Below are 16,481 nucleotides of genomic sequence, written 5' to 3'. Positions count from 1 at the left end.
TTCTGAGACAGGGTTTTTCTGTGTAGCCCTGGCTGTCCTGAAACTGGCTCTGTAGACCAGGCTGGCCACAAACTCAGTGATCCACTTACCTTTACCTCCTGAGTGCTGGGATTAAAGGTGTGCACCACCACCGCCTGACTGCTAGTGGCATTTTTATGTTTTGGCTACCATAAACAATACTGTTAGGAACATTTCATGTGTCTGTCATGGCAGTTTTACTGTGCTGGGAATGGAACCAACAACTAGGGGCACAAAGACTTGATGTCCATAATCTCTGTGGGCCTTCGGTGAACTACCACATGGGAGACTTGATCTTTTGTCTTGCTCCCAGTGTCACTCCAGGTGTCTCCCTGTTATGTCCCCTCCTCATTTCTCTGGCTGGTCAGAACTGGGAAGCAGGCCAGGCTAGCAGCCTGGACCGCAGGCAGATGCTGCCTCTGGGTGCCTGCTCCTCAGATACTGCCTAATCTACTGCCACCACTGTATGTCTCTTATATTATCAGGAAGCAGAGAACTTGGTGGCCTCAGTGGTCCCCACCCACCTGGCGGCTGCTGTACCTGAAGTGGCAGTTTACTTGAAGGAGGCTGTGGGGAACTCCACACGCATTGACTATGGCACAGGTATCTGCTGCTGAGGGCTTTGAGTGACTGGGGGCCTTGCTGCTTTCTGTATGTTGCCTGGGCTGCTTTCTTTGTGTCCATGTGTCCTTGTCTGTCCAGGAGGTGGGGGTGGGCGGGCGCTGTGCTCAATTTTATTCCACCAGATGGCGCTGCTGCCACAGGCATGGCTCCTGCTGAGACTTGGTTTTGGTATTTCTTTGTGGAGCTGGCTTCTGATTAAGCTCTTCTTCATTCTGGTAGCAGTTTATTGAGCACTTACTCAAGGTAGCTGCCTGTCCACTCTCCCTGCCATCTCTTATCTCTTAGCCCTTTTCTTTGTGCTGCTGTTTTTTGGTTCTGTTATCCATTTCAGCCAGACTGTTGTGGGTACCTTAGAGAAGTGTTCTCTAGGTCAGGGATGACCCCTGCTGTGGTAAAGGCTCCCTTTGTTCTTTCCCCTAAAGCCAGCATGTGAGAGCTATATTGCCTCCCACTTGGTTGGGAAGGGAGTACCAGAGGGAGCCTGATTCCAGAGCAGGCCCTGGAGAACATTTCTCTGGAGCCAGAACCCAGGAGAACTTCATCCTTGATTCACCCTGTTGCTGGGAACAGTTCCGAGACCCTGGATGTGGACAGTTTTAGTTAAGACCCACATAGGAGGAGGCGGAGGCAGGTGGATCTCTGTGAGTTCGAGGCCAGCTTGGTCTACACAGTGAGTTCCAGGACAGCCAGGGCTACACAGATAATCCCTGTCTCAACCTCCCCCCGCCCCAAACAAACCCAACTAGGGGGAAAAAATTCCCCTGTTACAGGGTTTCTCTGTATAGCCTTGGCTGTCCTGCACCTCACTCTATAGACCAGGCTAGGCTCAAATTCAAAGATCCACCTGACTCCGCCTCCCAAGTACTGGGACTAAAGGCATGTGCCACCAGTGCTTGGCAAGGAAAAGATTTCTAGGGCAGTGGGTTCATTTGGAAATTTTTGGTGAAAGTAACTGAGCATATGTGCTCCTAGATTCTGGCAGACTCTATAGAAATAGCCTGAAACAGCTGGCTTCCCCTCTTTCCAGATTCTTACCACATAAGGAATGGGGCCAAGATCTAACGAGTGCCAGTGCCTTTTTTTTTTTTAAAGATTTATTTATTTATTATGTATACAGTGTTCTTTCTGCTTGTGTGTCTACAGACCAGAAGAGGGCACCAGATCTCATTACAGATGGTTGTGAGCCACCATGTGGTTGCTGGGAATTGAACTCAGGACCTCTGGAAGAATAGTCAGTGCTCTTAACCTCTGAGCCATCTCTCCAGCCCTAGTCAGTGCCTTTTACAGAACTGACAGTTGCTGGTGGGTGTGACAGGGAGAGAAAAGAGGGTACCTTAGCCTTGTAATCTGTCCACATGTTCCCAGGTGCTTGTGGGACCCCGCCCAAGCTTCTTACCATGGCTATTCTGGTGAGAGGCTTTCCCTGTCCTCTGCTGAAGACACACTGCTTACTTGCCTTGGGCCTTTGCATGTGCTGTTGCTCCTGCCTGTTTCCTATGGTGCTTTTTCCCCGGCTATTTATTACCCATTCCTCTTTTATTTCAAACATTTCCTTAGGGGAAAACCTTGAACTCTGAAATCAGGGTTCCCCTGGGATGTGCCTCAGGTACCCACCTGATTCCTGCATAGCTAGACTCACAATAGTAACTGTATATTTAATGTCTGTGGTTTCTGACAGACCATGATCTCTTTGAGGCAAGGACTCCTTTGTCACTGTCACCCAGCATGGACAGTGACTGTCCATATAGTAGGTGCTCAATAAGCGTGGGTTGCTAAGGTGTCAAACCTATAAAGTAAGATGCAAGTGCCTGTGCAGGATTGACACTGAGGCCCATCAGGACACGTGCCAGTGCTTGTGGCTGTTAAAAGGCCCAGGGCTTCGGGACAGGGAGGCGGCCTCCACCTCAGTATAGGCCTTCCTCCTCAACTGAGCTGGATGATGGGGACTTCCACTGCAAGATGTCAGCTTGAGCTGTGTTTCTTCCCCAGGGCATGAGGCTGCCTTTGCTGCTTTCCTCTGTTGTCTCTGCAAGATCGGGGTGCTCCGGGTGGACGACCAAGTGGCTATTGTCTTCAAGGTGTTTGATAGGTGAGAGTCGACTTTGCAGGAAGAGATAGTGTTCCCCATACCTGGTGCTCACCATGCGGAAGCACAGTTCTGAGGCAGCTCCCTGTGATGTAGCAGCTGCCTCCCTCTCATAGAAGAGGAATCAGACAGGTCTCTGCTGAGGTCACAGTCCAGCAAAGGTAGGAGGCAGATTCTTCTGGGCAGCACAAGTGTGCAGTGTAGTTGGAATTTTCTCTAGGCCACCAGCCAGCTCCCAAATACAGACGCAGAGGTTTAGCTTACTATGAGTGCTCGTCCTTAACCTAGACTTTTCCCACTAGCTCTTTTAACTTAATTTAACCTATTTCTAGTCGTCTGTGTTTTACTTTGGGGCTTTTTGTCTTTCATTCTGTATGTCCTACTTTCTGCTTCTTCCATGTCTTGCTGGCCTCTGGCATCTTCTTTTCTTTCTTCTTGAACCTAAATTTCTCCTCCCACTTAACTCTCCCTGCCCCAAAGTCCCATCTTTATCTCCTTCCTCACTGTTGGCCATTCAGCTTTTTATTAGACCAACCAGGTACCTTAGACAGGCAAAGTAAAACAGCAACACTTCTTTACATTGTTAAACAAATACTGCACAGCACAAACAATGCAGTACATCTTTTCATAGTTAAACAAATATTCCCCAACAGTGTGGAGACCTGCTCTGAGCTGCACGGTCCCGGGGCTGATGTGCGGGTGTTGAGGTGAAGTATAGCTGTGCAAGTTACCCAGAAACACAGCTTCTGATGTCTGACTTCTTGGATTTCACTTACTTTCCAGTGGTGCCTGAGGTTATAGAAAAGGACTTCTGCTTATGGTCTTGCAAGTTTCCAGGGTTGATGACACTAAGCCTGGTTTGTGGGTCTTTTGTCTTTCCCTGACAGAAGATGTATGAGGGGAAAGAAAAAGCCTCACCATTGTCCCTACCCTTCCTGTGCTGAAGTGTACCATGTCTTACCTGTCTCTCTTTTTCTCCCTGTTCCCCCCACCCTGGCACAGGTACCTTGAGGTTATGCGGAAGTTGCAGAAGACGTACAGAATGGAACCTGCAGGCAGCCAGGGTGTGTGGGGTCTGGATGACTTCCAGTTCCTGCCCTTCATCTGGGGCAGCTCACAGCTCATAGGTACTAGTGGATGGTCATGTCTTTCTACCTTGAACCCCCAACTCCTTCCTTTTTCCTTCCTTCTGCCCAGGACACACAATGACAGCTTGTAGAGCAGGACATTAGACCTGCTATTGATGGAGGCTGATTGCTGTTGACTTAGTGCTCTTAACCAGTGTGATTAACTGGAGGATATGAAGGTGGAGTGCCACCAAAGTAATGGATAGTGACATGGACTGAAGCAGGGCATGTGCCTGGTGCATAATGGACTGTTGTGAATGCATGCATCCCCTGCAACAGCTGTGGGGTTTAAGTTGAAAATTAGGGCCTCTTTTGATTTAGCAATCATCCATCTCATCCACTGTTGTTATGGAACTCTATGCAGTGGGCATATGGGAAGTTGCTTCCAAATGCTGTTTCCTGTGTGCTTCCCAGGTCTGCTCTGCCATGCTCCTCACTTTGAAATGATTATCCAGGCATGTCAGCATCTTGGGATTCACCATTGGGTGGACTTAGTGATCATCTTTAGTTTTATGGAGAATGAGTTGCCACTAACCAATACTCACAAATGCCTAATACCTGAGAACTTGCCATTTTAGATACCTCTATCATGGTCTTCTCAGGGATGCCTGGAAGATTTAAGGACAGGCTCCATACGTAGTGTGGCCTCAGCACCTGGCAGGGTAGAGGGGCATGCTATTCTAGTCTTGTTATATAGATGCAGGGCCTAGAAGGCTGGAGTCATCCATCTAGGGTCTCGCTGCCATGTGCTGAGTTGAGTTTGATTGCTAGGACACATTCCTGCATCACCTGGTATAGCATGAGTACTGTAGTGTGTGCTTCTTACACCATGGTGTCTTCTTGACACAGTGAGTGTGTACTGTTAACTCCACTGTGGACACTTTTTTTTTTTTCTGACTAACCAAGAACTCACCTGTCTCTGAGTGCTGGGACTAAAGGTATACAATACCATATCCAGCTGAGGTAACTTTTAAGGGAGATGTGCACGCTAATGATGCTTAAAAAGCAGAGGCCGGTACTGACAAACTAGGAACAGAATTGTTGTTGGTTAAGTGGGTACACAGCACTCAACTCAACTGTGTCTATCACCTCTGCTGATTGGTAGCACAGTAGGTTTGTGTGCACCAGTGTCACCACAGGTACGTGCATGGTGCCTGGCTGTGTGCAGTGGGCACCTCACTAGGTGTCAGGGATTTCTGAGTCCCATTAAGACCATTAAGATCTTTTGTTTGTTTTTTGAGACAGGGTTTCTCTGTAGCTTTGGACCTGTCCTTGAACTAGTTCTTGTGGACCGGGATGGCCTTGAATTCACAGAGATCCACCTGCCTCTGCCTCCAGAGTACGGGGATTAAAAGCCCCGTGCCACCACTGGGCTCACATTAAGATCTTTATGTACTAGACAAGCACTCCAGCACAGCTCTGCCCCAGCACACCATCACAGTGGCTGGAGATCTGTGGTGGGCACCTAGTGCTCAGGCTCAATCAGAGGCCTCTGCTCTCCCCAGACCACCCCCACCTGGAGCCCAGACATTTTGTGGATGAGAAGGCGGTGAGTGAGAACCACAAGGACTACATGTTCCTCCAGTGCATCCTGTTCATCACTGAGGTGAGAGCCACAGCAGCCTCTATTAGCCTGCTTCGGTTACCAGGGCCTGCTTGCCCAGCTGCCAGCCTTCTCCCAGATCCGGGAGGACTCTTTCATTGTTTGGTTTGAGTTAGAGCTGCACTCTGCTGCCAAAGCTGGTTTTAAAATTCACAACAATCTTCCTGCCTCAACCTACTGACTGCTGAGGATTACAAAATAAATAGCACACTCAGTTCCCACAGGGCTCTTGAGCTAATGGATTAAAGTTGTAGGTATTAGCTAGACTTGGTGACCTGCAGCAGGCCTGAAAAGATGGCAGGCATCGTCCATCAGTCCACCAACGAGTCTGTAGAACCATGTGCTGTGGACTCACGCTGGAATCCCTAGAGGAGCTGGAGTGATGGGAGTAGTTAGCTGTGTTTGTCTGTGCTTCAGCAGTGTGCTGGGGGTGACAGCAGGCAGCCTGTGGTGGCAGTCCCTGGGCCCCATACCACCTGGCAGATTCCGTGACTGGAAGGAAGCCCTTATCTCACTAAGGCAGAATTCCCTATGGTGTGGTGCTGGAACATTCCCCAAGGTGGCACCGGGACTTTGAACGTTCACGGCCTTGGGTCCATGCCAGCTTTCTGGCTCATCAAGGGACCCACAGTGTCAGGGCCTTGCTTCTTGGAGTTGTTGGAACTGTTCATTCTTCCACCTATACCTGTAAACTCTCATCCTAAATTTACAAAGTCCTGTCTTCCTTCTCTTCCTGTGGCCACCTGTTGTCTGCTCTGTGGAAGTACACACAACTCCTGCCCATGGATGCTACTCTTGGCTTCCTGGTCCTAGCTTCTGAGTAGGGAAGAGCCTGATTAGCAGTCTCGACTCTTCAAGTTTCTTCTGGTCAGCATTCGCCTCAGACTTCTGCCAAGCTCCAGGGGCCAGAGGGGAATGACACATTTTTCCCAAGTCAGCAAATGGAGCCAGGAGTGATGGCTGAATGGCCATTACTTGGTTCTTGGAGATGTGCTGCCTTCAGCAGAGTGGCAGGCTCAAGGTCAGGAGGACTTGGGGGCAGCCTAGCTCACTGCCTTGAAAACCAGCTTTGCAGGACTCCTTAAGAGTGGAGTGTAGGGCTGAGGAGCTCTAGGATGAGGTAGAAGAACTAGATGGGGAAAAACCACACATTCTGCAGAGCTTGCTGCGTGTGTCCAAAAGCCTAAACTGTTCTGCTTCCCTTGGCGGCCTGCCAAGCCCCTTGCGTCCTTGTCAATAATTCTAACAAGGAGACTAGCCAGGATGGGCTTTGGGGACTGGGAATCGATCCCATGCTAAGACTTAGTGTGTTTGTTTGTTTCTGCTGGTATAAAACCTTAAAAGCTTTCCCAAAGTTTGGGACAGAGGACGCTGTAGAAGGTAGCCCAAAGTAACCACGAGGTGGCGCTAAAAGTGCATTGAACTTGGGTGGCTTCAGGAACAGAGGTAGAAAGCGGGAGGGGAAGCTCTTTGGCTGTTGTGCACCTTCTCTGCAAGGCTTGGTTTTCTCTTGGTTCGAGGCTCTTGGGTCAGGCTCTGGTTGGTTGCTAGGCACCGTGGTAGTCGAGGGCCCTTTTGCCTTTGCTAGGTTGTCCGATTGCTGTTGCAGCACCCTGCTCTTCACAGATATTCCCCCACCTGCCCCATGCACTTGAGAGGAGTGCACAGCATGATCAGTGAGGGAGTGAGTGGCTTAGTTGGGACCACCAGACCCTGGACTACAGCATCCTGGAAGTCTAGGTGTCCAGGGCTCTGTTGCCTCTGGAGATCTGAAATCTCTACTGGTCAAATAAACATAAGGAAGTTGGGAAGTAAACCATTTCTCTTTGCTGGGTCTTGTAGCAGGACTGCTTTGATAGCTCTGGGCATGGCAGCGGAGGAAGCCCACCTTGCAGGGCTCATACTGCTTCAGGAAATGAAGCCCTGGCGCCTTTAAGAGTCCAGGGCAGGCAGGAAAAGAATTTCAGTTTCAATCTGGCTTCTAAATTTGGAGTTTTGGGAAGGGAGGGATCAGATTTCAGCTGGAAGGGAAGGAGCTGACAGGAAGGCGCTGTGCTGAGCCTCCCCCACCCCGCCCATCCCCCTCAGTTACTGACAGAGGAACCATTTACAAAAGGCCGATTCTCTGGGGAGTGGAGAGGCAGGAACGCAGCGTCTGTGAGTAATTTCCTGCTCAATATGGCTGCTCTGACTCACACGATTCCCCGGGGGTCACTGCGGGACTGCAGTTGCTTGCTTGTTCTCGCTCTTTCTCTTCTCCCTTTGTGGCTAGAATGAGCTAATTTTTTTTTTCTCACCCCCGACTCCTTTTTTCCCCTCGTCCGTTTTTTTCTTTCTCTGAGTTGCAGAGCCTCCTTCTGAAGGACTTGTGAGACCTGAGGCACTCACTGAATGTCTGGGGGTGGGGTGCCTCTCTAGAGATGTGCTAGGCCTCACAACTCTTGCAGCCTGGTAGATATCCTTTTCTGAATGTCCCTTGCTGGTGAGCGAGGCTGGTCCCCCAGGCAGGTCTCAGTATCCCTCTGTCTGTCTTGCCCCAGAACCCTGGCCGAGCAGGCCCTTGAGCACCTGCTGTGAGACTTGGCCCTTGGCTCCCTGGTCCACAGCTCCCCCAGTCTGATGTCTCTGACTTGCAGGTGTGCAAGATGAGGGTGGAGGACTGGAGAGACCGAAGTGGGAGTCTTTGCTGGAGAGTTGGGGTAAATCTCAGGAAGCTCAGGGTCCTGTAAACATTGGTGCTTCTTGTTCCTGGTCAAGGAGACTCCACAAATGCCTGGCAGAGAGCAGGGCTGGCTGGTGACCTCACCACTGGGGAAGGGCCATTGAGACAGGCTCTCACTGGGGACTTTTGCCAGGGGAGGGAGAAATGGGGAAAATGGCAGTGTTTCTAATTTAAATCTAGAAGTTGCCCTTACTGAGGTAGAGACCTGTGGGAGTGGACCGGCATTAAAGTAGCCGGTAATGTCCCATTACAAAGAATGTTTGGGTTTATCCTTTCTGCTTGGACTACCCTATACCTCACCCCCTTTCCATGTTGAGCCTCTTCTGGAACCTTCCACTCACTATAAGTCCAGGTCTCTGCTTCTTGCCAAACTTAGTCTCTTCACTTTTTAGAGTCTTTCTCTGTTGCCTGGGGCTGGATGCTGAGCCCTGTTCGCAACATAAATGCTGCCTATAAATGGGGGGAAGGCAGTGAGGAGGGTGTGCTGGGCTAGATGGTTAATAAACACAAGTGTACTGGACTTGCACTCTCAGTGGCAGACTCCACTCAGGACCCAGGCTTCCCTTTCCTGGTGCTGCGGATCTGATGTCACAGGAACTGCTCTGGATTGGCTGCAGTGCTTCTCTGCCTTCCTGAGGTCAGGTTCTTGAACAAGAAGGACCACAGTGATGGACTCCATGTTCCTGCTGACCTTGTCGTTCTGCTTCTGTCTGCCCTGCTATGGAGCTCTAGCCTCCTCCCTGTCTGCTATGTAGAGCCTCTTAACAGGGCCCTCCCACAGCCCCTTTCCCACCCTCTGAGATCCGCCTGGCAGGTACAGATCAGGCATTGTACAGTGTGGGGAAGGGAGCCTGGCCGCACATCTTACTCTCCCAGGGTGGAGATTTTGTCTTCCTAGGGTTGCTAAACTTGATAGGTATTGGGAATGGAGCCTCAGTTTTACAGTCTGAGGGAAAGAAAGGTAAGTGGAGGATGTGGGCGAGAGAGGTTCCATTTTTTTTTAACAGTTACAGGCCAAGCCCCCTTCCCTTATCAGTATACCTGTCTCCCTCCCCCCCATCTCATGTGTGACCTTGCTGCAGGAGAGCAGGGGCAGACCCCCAGGCGGCCTCTGCTTTCTGCTTCTCTAGTCCTGGACTTTCTTTTCCAGATGAAGACCGGCCCCTTTGCAGAACACTCCAACCAGCTGTGGAACATCAGTGCTGTCCCCTCATGGTCCAAAGTGAACCAGGGCCTCATCCGCATGTATAAAGCGGAGGTGAGTGGGGTCTGGCCAGCATGCCTGCCCCCTGCTGTCCCTTAGTCCTGGGTGAGTTCAGGACTGCTAGTTCTCTCTGAAACTTGGGGACCTCAGAACCTGATGACCGGTCACAAGGCACTGAGCAGAGACCTGCCTCAGCCTTGCATAGCGTAGGGATTGAAATGACCCTTGCTGCTAGGGAAGTTGGACTCTCTTTCTACCTGTCATATGGCCTGAAGCCCCTCAAAGCTCTGGTAACCTGAGTATCTCTCCCAAAGTGACTTAGGATGGGTGTGATCCTAGAGCCACCCAAAGCAAACTGTCCTGTAGGAGGTGACTAGGAAGAGGTAGGATTGGGTAGTCATTGGCATTCTTTAGTGGGAAGGATATAGGTGTTAACCCCTACTCTCCACTCAACAAATCTGCTGCTGGGACACTTTCCCTGCTGAAAGGTACCTGCCCTTCCTAGTGCCTCCCACACTCTCCTTCACAGAAAGGCAGAGAGGACACCTTCTACCTGTCTCTACTGGCTCCTCCTATAGCTCAAGCATTCTAATCATTGGAAATACTTGTCTTGTGCAACCCCTTCTCCCCCTCCCACTCTCTAACAGCCTCGGGTATTGTCCTGCAGCTGCCCATCTCTGATTCTTGACATCATCCCTTCTCTTCTATAAATTCAGCTAATTGAACTCAGAGCTCACCCCATCCATCAGAGACAGGACAATGGGAAAGGGTCTAGAGGCTAGCCAGATTTGGTAGTGTAAATGTTTCCCACTGGCCTGACACCCTTGAATTGGTCCCGAAGGGGTTAATAGAACATGGTCTGAGTTGGGCAGTGGTAGTGCACACCTTTAATCCCAGCACTGGGGAGGCAGAGGCAGAGGCAGGCAGATCTCTGTGAGTTTGAGGCCAGCCTGGTCTACAAGAGCTAGTTCCAGGACAGGCTCCTGAAAGCTACAGAGAAACCCTGTCTCTAAAAAACAAACAACAACAACAGAGTGTTAGAACCTGGTTAGAACATGGTCTGACCAAGTCTTGGCCTGGGCAGCTTTCTTCTCTTCCTCCCTTCTTGGCCCTCTTTCTTTAGATGTCACATTCTGTGTTTAGGCTTCAGCCAACGTGCCTCTCATCTGGGAGATCATTCCTGGATGCCCAGACTTCTTCCCGCTCAGCATGCCAGCTCCAGCACTGGGCACTACCTTTTGTCCTGTCTCCACAACCTTACTTCTCTGATTCCCAGTAGGAAATACAGAAAAGACCGCCCTGGCCACTCCACTGCTGGGGAAATGTCAGCATGGTGGGTGTGTATAGCTTCTCTCATATCAAAGACAGAACTCCAGCTGCCTCCTAGCTTAGAATCCCAAATGCTGGCTTTGTGTGTCTTCAGACCTATGTATATTCAGCTCCCAAGGGGAGGGCCAGCAACCAGGCAGATCTGCAAGCTGAGGGAGGAGCAGATAGAAAAATGGCAGGACCACAGGCCTTGGTGACCTTGACCCGAGCTTCAAGTCCTAAGGGACTGCTAGGTGTCTGTAGTTGTTAAAGAAAGGTCAGTGGGACTGAAGACTGGACGTTTCACCTGGTGTATGTGGCAAGTGGGAGCTGGCTCCTGCCCTGGCTCAGGCCCCTATGCCAAGACTGGATTTGTAGTGCAATTCACAGCTTGCTGACAGCAATGAGGACCTCAAGGCTTTGTAGGACCCACTTCTTTTTGGTCATTTGTTTTTTTGGGGGGAGGGGGAAGCAGGGATCAAGACAGGGTTTCTCTGTGTAGCCCTGGATGTCCTGGGGCACGCTCTTTAGACCAGGCTGTCCTCAAACTCAGATTCTCCTACTTCTGCCTCCCAGTTCTGGGATTAAAGGTGTACGCCACCACTGCCCCAGAGTACCCAGTTCTTTGTGTGTGTGTGTGTGTGTGTGTGTGTGTGTTTTGGTTTTCTGAGACAGGGTTTCTCTGTGTAACAGTTCTGATTGTCCTAGAACTCACTGAGATTCTCCTGCCTCTGCCTCCCCAGTGCTAGGTTAAAGGTGTGCACCACCAGTTCTTATTGGTGCTTTTATCTCTGGTCCCTGAGAATGGGGGCTGTAAGCCCCTGCCCAGAAGGCCCAGGAAAGGACCTACTTTTCAGAGGCTCACTAGACTTGAAGTACAAGGCTGTGGCGCCCTGAGCTGCCAACAGAGGTCTTCTCAGACCTGGCATTAGACAGTTGGTTGCCTGAAGTGGTTATTTTCTTTTTTTTTTTCTTTTAAGAGAGATATTGGGCTTTCTGGGCCTTGTGTGGTGGTGGTCTTTCTGTCCTGAAGGCTGCCACTGTACCTGGAGTCCTATCTCATCTTGAATCATAGACCACCCAGCCTGGACTCCTGGGGTCAGGAGGTGGTAGACTTCAGCAGCCCAGGCACAGTAGTTGGCCAGTATTGCTGGAAGAAAGGCCTTCTTTAGATGCTTCTCCTGCTCTGGGTTCTTGTACTTCCTCTAGCCTTGCAGCTTCTTTGTAGCTCAGGTTCTGCAGTCCTCTGGACAGAATGGGACTATTTCTGCCCTTCCCCCACTTGCCTTTCTGGCTTCTCTTCTTTGAGAGCTTGAGGCAGGTTGACCTTTGACCCTTTCTGGAATTCCAGGCCCCGAAGGGGAGGGTGACTTCTAAACTCCCACCACTTCCTGATGACTTAAGCACCATGGCAGCTGCCTTGCCTCAGGCCTGGACATGTTGCTCCTCCCCCAGGGACAGGCTGCACTTCCCTTCTCCCCACTGTCTTGGCTCAGGCCTGACTCCATATTGGAGTTCAGTTTCTGTCCTACTTGTCCTATATGCACTCCTTTCAGTTCTGAGGCTGCTTTCTGGGGTAAGGGAAGGTGAGCCAATCAGGCAGGTTACTCCTTTGACCCCAGACAGAGGCCCTTACCTCCTTTGAGTCTTTAAGTCTTATTCTCCAACAACCTAGAGGTCCCTAGTGCACTGTGGGTTGTTTCTGAGGCCAAAGTGTAGATCTGCCAGTCTGGTAAATATAGCTGGGGCTAACTGTGACAGCCTGTGGCAGACTAGGGATATAGAGGTATGAGCCTGGGGTCAGGCTACCTGTGGGTCTTCACTTCTTACCACGAGTCTGAACTGGGCTCAGGCAGTCCCCATCCCTTTGCCTACCATCAGTGCCTTTGCCCTGACCTCCACAGGGGCTGCTGCCAAGGTGGAGCAGAGGTATCAGATCTCATTCTAAGAGTGAAGATGTCTTTTCAAGCCAGACGCCCAAAGACTACAGAAAAGACTCTAATCTCCTCAGCTGTGCTCAGATGACCCCACACCTCTAAGGCCCAGGACTGGAATGGGGTTTGTGGGAGGCTCTTTTCTATTTCTTATGGCCAGCTTCCCCTCTGGGTCAAGTAATGTTTCTCAGATGCCTGTCTTGACTTCTACTGTGTGTATCTTTGGAGGGGAAGAATAAGGACAGGATGAAGAAGTGTCATCCTTCTGTGTATAGGCCAGGGCTGCTCTGACGGGGTGGCTTCTTGAGCGTTAGTGGATACCCCATAGAAGTGGCTTTAGTTTGTCTGGGTCCCTGGGGATGCAAGAGACCAGCCAGGCCTCACCTCCTGGTCTCCCCCTCCTTTCTCAGTGCCTGGAGAAGTTCCCTGTGATCCAACACTTCAAGTTCGGGAGCCTGCTGCCCATCCATCCTGTCACATCAGGCTAGGAGAGGCTGAGTCACCAGAGCCACCCTGGCCAGTTCTCCTGTGCCCTCTGACCCGGCACCCCTCCCACCCACCTTCTGTTCATTCTGTTTGATGAGAGGCTGTTTACTGAGATGGGTGCTGAACAGGGCCTGAGTTGGAGGAATTGACCAAAGTGTGGCCAGTCTTTGACTGTTTATCTGGTGGGCAAGCAAGAAGAGAGGGGCTGGGACCTGGTCCCAGGGCCCCTGCCCACCCCTGTCCTTCCTGCTTCCTTTCTCTCTGCCCAGTCCAGTGTGGAGACAAGGGCACCCTGCTCTTCCCATTGCTTTCCCTTCCCATGATGAGACTCCTCATTGAGAGAGGGGACACTGCGCCTTCAGGGGCTGGCTGGTCAGCTTCCTGAGCTGTGTTCCGTTGGGTATCTGCTGTGGGGCTGAAGGGTGAGGCTGTCAGCAACTGTGGGGAGGCTTGGGGTGGGGGAGATGGTGGGTAGAGGGGCTATGAATGATGAGGATGGCTTTCTCAAGGTAACCTTCTAGGCCCTGAGTTTACCTGTGCCCATCCTCATTCTGGCTTTTGTTCCCTGGCCCTTGGATTTGCCAGGTGTCATGACTATTAGTAACGTCCCCCTTCCTGGGGGTAGCTTAGTTGTGGAAGCTGCTCCAGGCTCCTGGGAAAGCCTGTTGATTGGGTGAGGCCTCTTTCCAGAACTGTCTCTGTCAGGGAGAGAATGGTAGAGACTCAGGGAGACTAGGGCTGCTGTGTTTGTGAGAATCTGGCCTCCTCTAGTCACTCTTAGACCTGACCAGTTCTGCTACCTCCTTCCTGCTTTGAGTGATCTTGAGCTTCACCTGAGGCCCTTGCTTGCTGCTCTGCTTGCTTGGGTAGGTCTGTGGCTGGCGTGAGATGGCAGGGGAGGCAGCAGCCCTCTCTTTCTCCCTTTCCCCTTATGAGAAGAGGCGAGCAGTGCCCTGGAAATGGACTGCAGAAGCGCTGTGACTGAACTGGTACCTGTAGGCTTCCCTGCCATACTCACCCTGTTCTGCACTGCCCATCCTGTGTCTGTGTCCATAGACCCCTTGGGGAGTGGATACTGAGGAGCGCAACCCAGGGGCTTGGCCAGGGTTTAGTGGTGATCTGAACAGAGCTGGGACTCAAGTCATCAGTGTCACAGGCAGTGTCCCAGGAAAGTTCCAGGGCCAGCCTCCCTTCCAGGGCCAGGCCACCGCCTTCCTGGCTCTCTCCCCTAGTCCTGCGCCTCCCTTGCTGTTTGGATTAAAGCCTCTGTTTTACACCTGTCCCCCGTGTGAGACATCTTTTCCTGACATGTCTGAGTGACTTTTCCCTAGCAGGTCTCCTCCCCATCGGCTGACTTTCTGAGAATGGAATGTGTGACAGAGATTCAAGCAGACAGGAGGGTTCAAATCCCAGCTATCCCTCTGCTCGCTCCCAATGACAGGTTGTAGGTAGGTTTCTGAGCTGCTCTAAGCCCCAACCCCTTCATCTAGAAGATGGGTGCAGTCACACGTGGCTCTGGTGAGCCCGAGATGCGACCTGGCACATAACACATGCTGTGCTGTCATTGTAGCAGCGTGCGCGCCTCCTGCAGCTGCTCTGGACTCCTGTCAGCCCTACCCGTAGTTCTTAGTTAGCCCTCTTTCTCCTGAGCTCACCCTTCTGATCCATTGGTGCTAAGGCTGAGTATGGCTGTACAGTGGACTCCTTAGCCACCATGCTCTCCTGAAATTGCCTGTCCTGAGAATAAGCCTTTCTGCTGGCCCTGGAGGCTTTGCACAGAGGCAGGAAGAGGAGCCTCAGCCCAGTGCCTTTGCTCTTCCTCTGGACACCCTTGGTTGCCCAAAGCCTTGTTGTGGAGCCCAGCACACTGGAGTTCAAACTGAAGGCCAACTGTTTACAATGGAGGAAATCCATGATGCTTGACTTCGCCTCTCGGAACTTCAGTTTCTTGGTCCAAAAAACAGGTATAATAATGCATTGTGGTCTAGAGCAGTGGTGCTCAGCCTTCCTAATGATGTCGGCCTTTAATAGAGTTCATGTTGTGGTGACCCTATCCATAAAATTACAACTAATTTTGCTACTGTTATGAATTATAATACCTGTGTTTTCTGATGGTCTTAAGTGACCCCTGTGAAAGGGTCATTCAGCCCCAAAGGTGTTGCGACCCACAGGTTAAGAACCACTGGTCTAATAGCTTATTTGTTTCCCAGGCAATGGCTGTGTATTTGTGACCACAGCATACCAGAAAAGAACAGCATTAGTTAGTAGATTGTAATTAAGAAATTAATAGGGGATGATGATGCTTTTTGTTACACACAAGCATGTCCAGCTGTGCATTGGGTTGGGGTTTCTATTGTGAGAAGGCACCATGACCACGACAGCTCTTAGAAAGGAAAACATTTATTGGGGCTGGCTAACAGTTCAGGGGTTTAGTTTATTATCATTGTGGCCGGAAGCATGATGGTGTCAGGCAGACATGGTGCTGGAGAAGGAGCCGAGAGTTCTACAGCTGGATTGGCAGACAACAGGAAGAGAAGAGACACTGGGCCTGACTAGCTTCTGAAATCTCAGAGTCCATCCACAGTGACACACTTTCTGCAAGAAGGCCATATTGCTTCAACAAGGCTACACCTCCTAATAGTGCCACTGCCTATGGGCCTATGGGAGCCATTTTCATGCAAACGGCCACATTGTGACATATGTTATCTACTGGAAAGCTGTGCAGTCACATTTAAAAAACATGTCTTGGGCTGGAGCAATCTTCTCTCAATCTGTGGGCACCTGTACTTGGGCACATAGCCACACGGATGCACACATATACATGTAATTAAAAATAAGGGCTGGGAGCTGGAGAGGTGGATCCATGGTTGAGAACACTGACTGCTCTTCTAGAGGAGCCAGGTTCAATTCCCAGTACCCACATGGCTGCTCACAACTGTCTGTAACTGCAGGTCCAGGGGATTCAACACTGTCATACAAACATACATGCAGGCAAAATGTTAATGTACATTAAAAAAATAAATAAATATAAGGGCTAGGCCTGGAGAAGGCTCAGGTTAAGGACCAGAAGCTCCAGGTTTGGCTCCCAGCACCCACTTGGGGCTCACAACCATCTGTAACTCCAATTCCAGGGGCTCTGATGCCCTCTTTGGCCTCTTATGTGCATTACATACACATGGCACACAAACATACATGCAGGCAAAGTACTCATACACATAGAATAAATCTTTTCAAATAAAAGTAAGGGGCCAGAGAGATGGCTCAGTGTTTAAGATCATGCTGATCTTGCAGAGGACCCATATTCAGTCCTTGGCACCCACATGGTGGCTCTCAACTTCCTATAGCTTAAGTTCCAGAGGATCCAGTGCC

General features: G+C 50.8%; 1 protein-coding gene across 3 annotated transcripts in view; it reads left to right on the top strand.

Annotated features, from left to right (window-relative positions):
• Nucleotides 1-14,393, top strand: part of Ptpa (protein phosphatase 2 phosphatase activator) — a 29,777-nt gene extending 15,384 nt beyond the window's left edge. The window contains exons 5-10 of one of the 3 annotated variants that reach the window (XM_048431990.3): nucleotides 504-621; nucleotides 2,632-2,731; nucleotides 3,731-3,855; nucleotides 5,361-5,461; nucleotides 9,331-9,438; nucleotides 13,037-14,393. In XM_048431990.3, coding sequence (XP_048287947.1) covers nucleotides 504-621; nucleotides 2,632-2,731; nucleotides 3,731-3,855; nucleotides 5,361-5,461; nucleotides 9,331-9,438; nucleotides 13,037-13,114 — 630 coding nt within the window. In that variant the 3' untranslated portion in view covers nucleotides 13,115-14,393. The other 2 variants (XM_048431988.3, XM_085681406.2) reach the window with 2 other exon arrangements.
• The last annotated feature ends 2,088 nt before the right edge of the window (nucleotides 14,394-16,481 follow it).

This window comes from Myodes glareolus, chromosome 21 (assembly GCF_982192425.1).
Source record: "Myodes glareolus chromosome 21, mMyoGla1.1, whole genome shotgun sequence".
NCBI lineage: Eukaryota > Metazoa > Chordata > Mammalia > Rodentia > Cricetidae > Myodes > Myodes glareolus.
The sequence above is the reverse complement of the archived record's forward strand: the minus strand, read 5'-3'. Positions and strand labels throughout refer to the sequence as shown.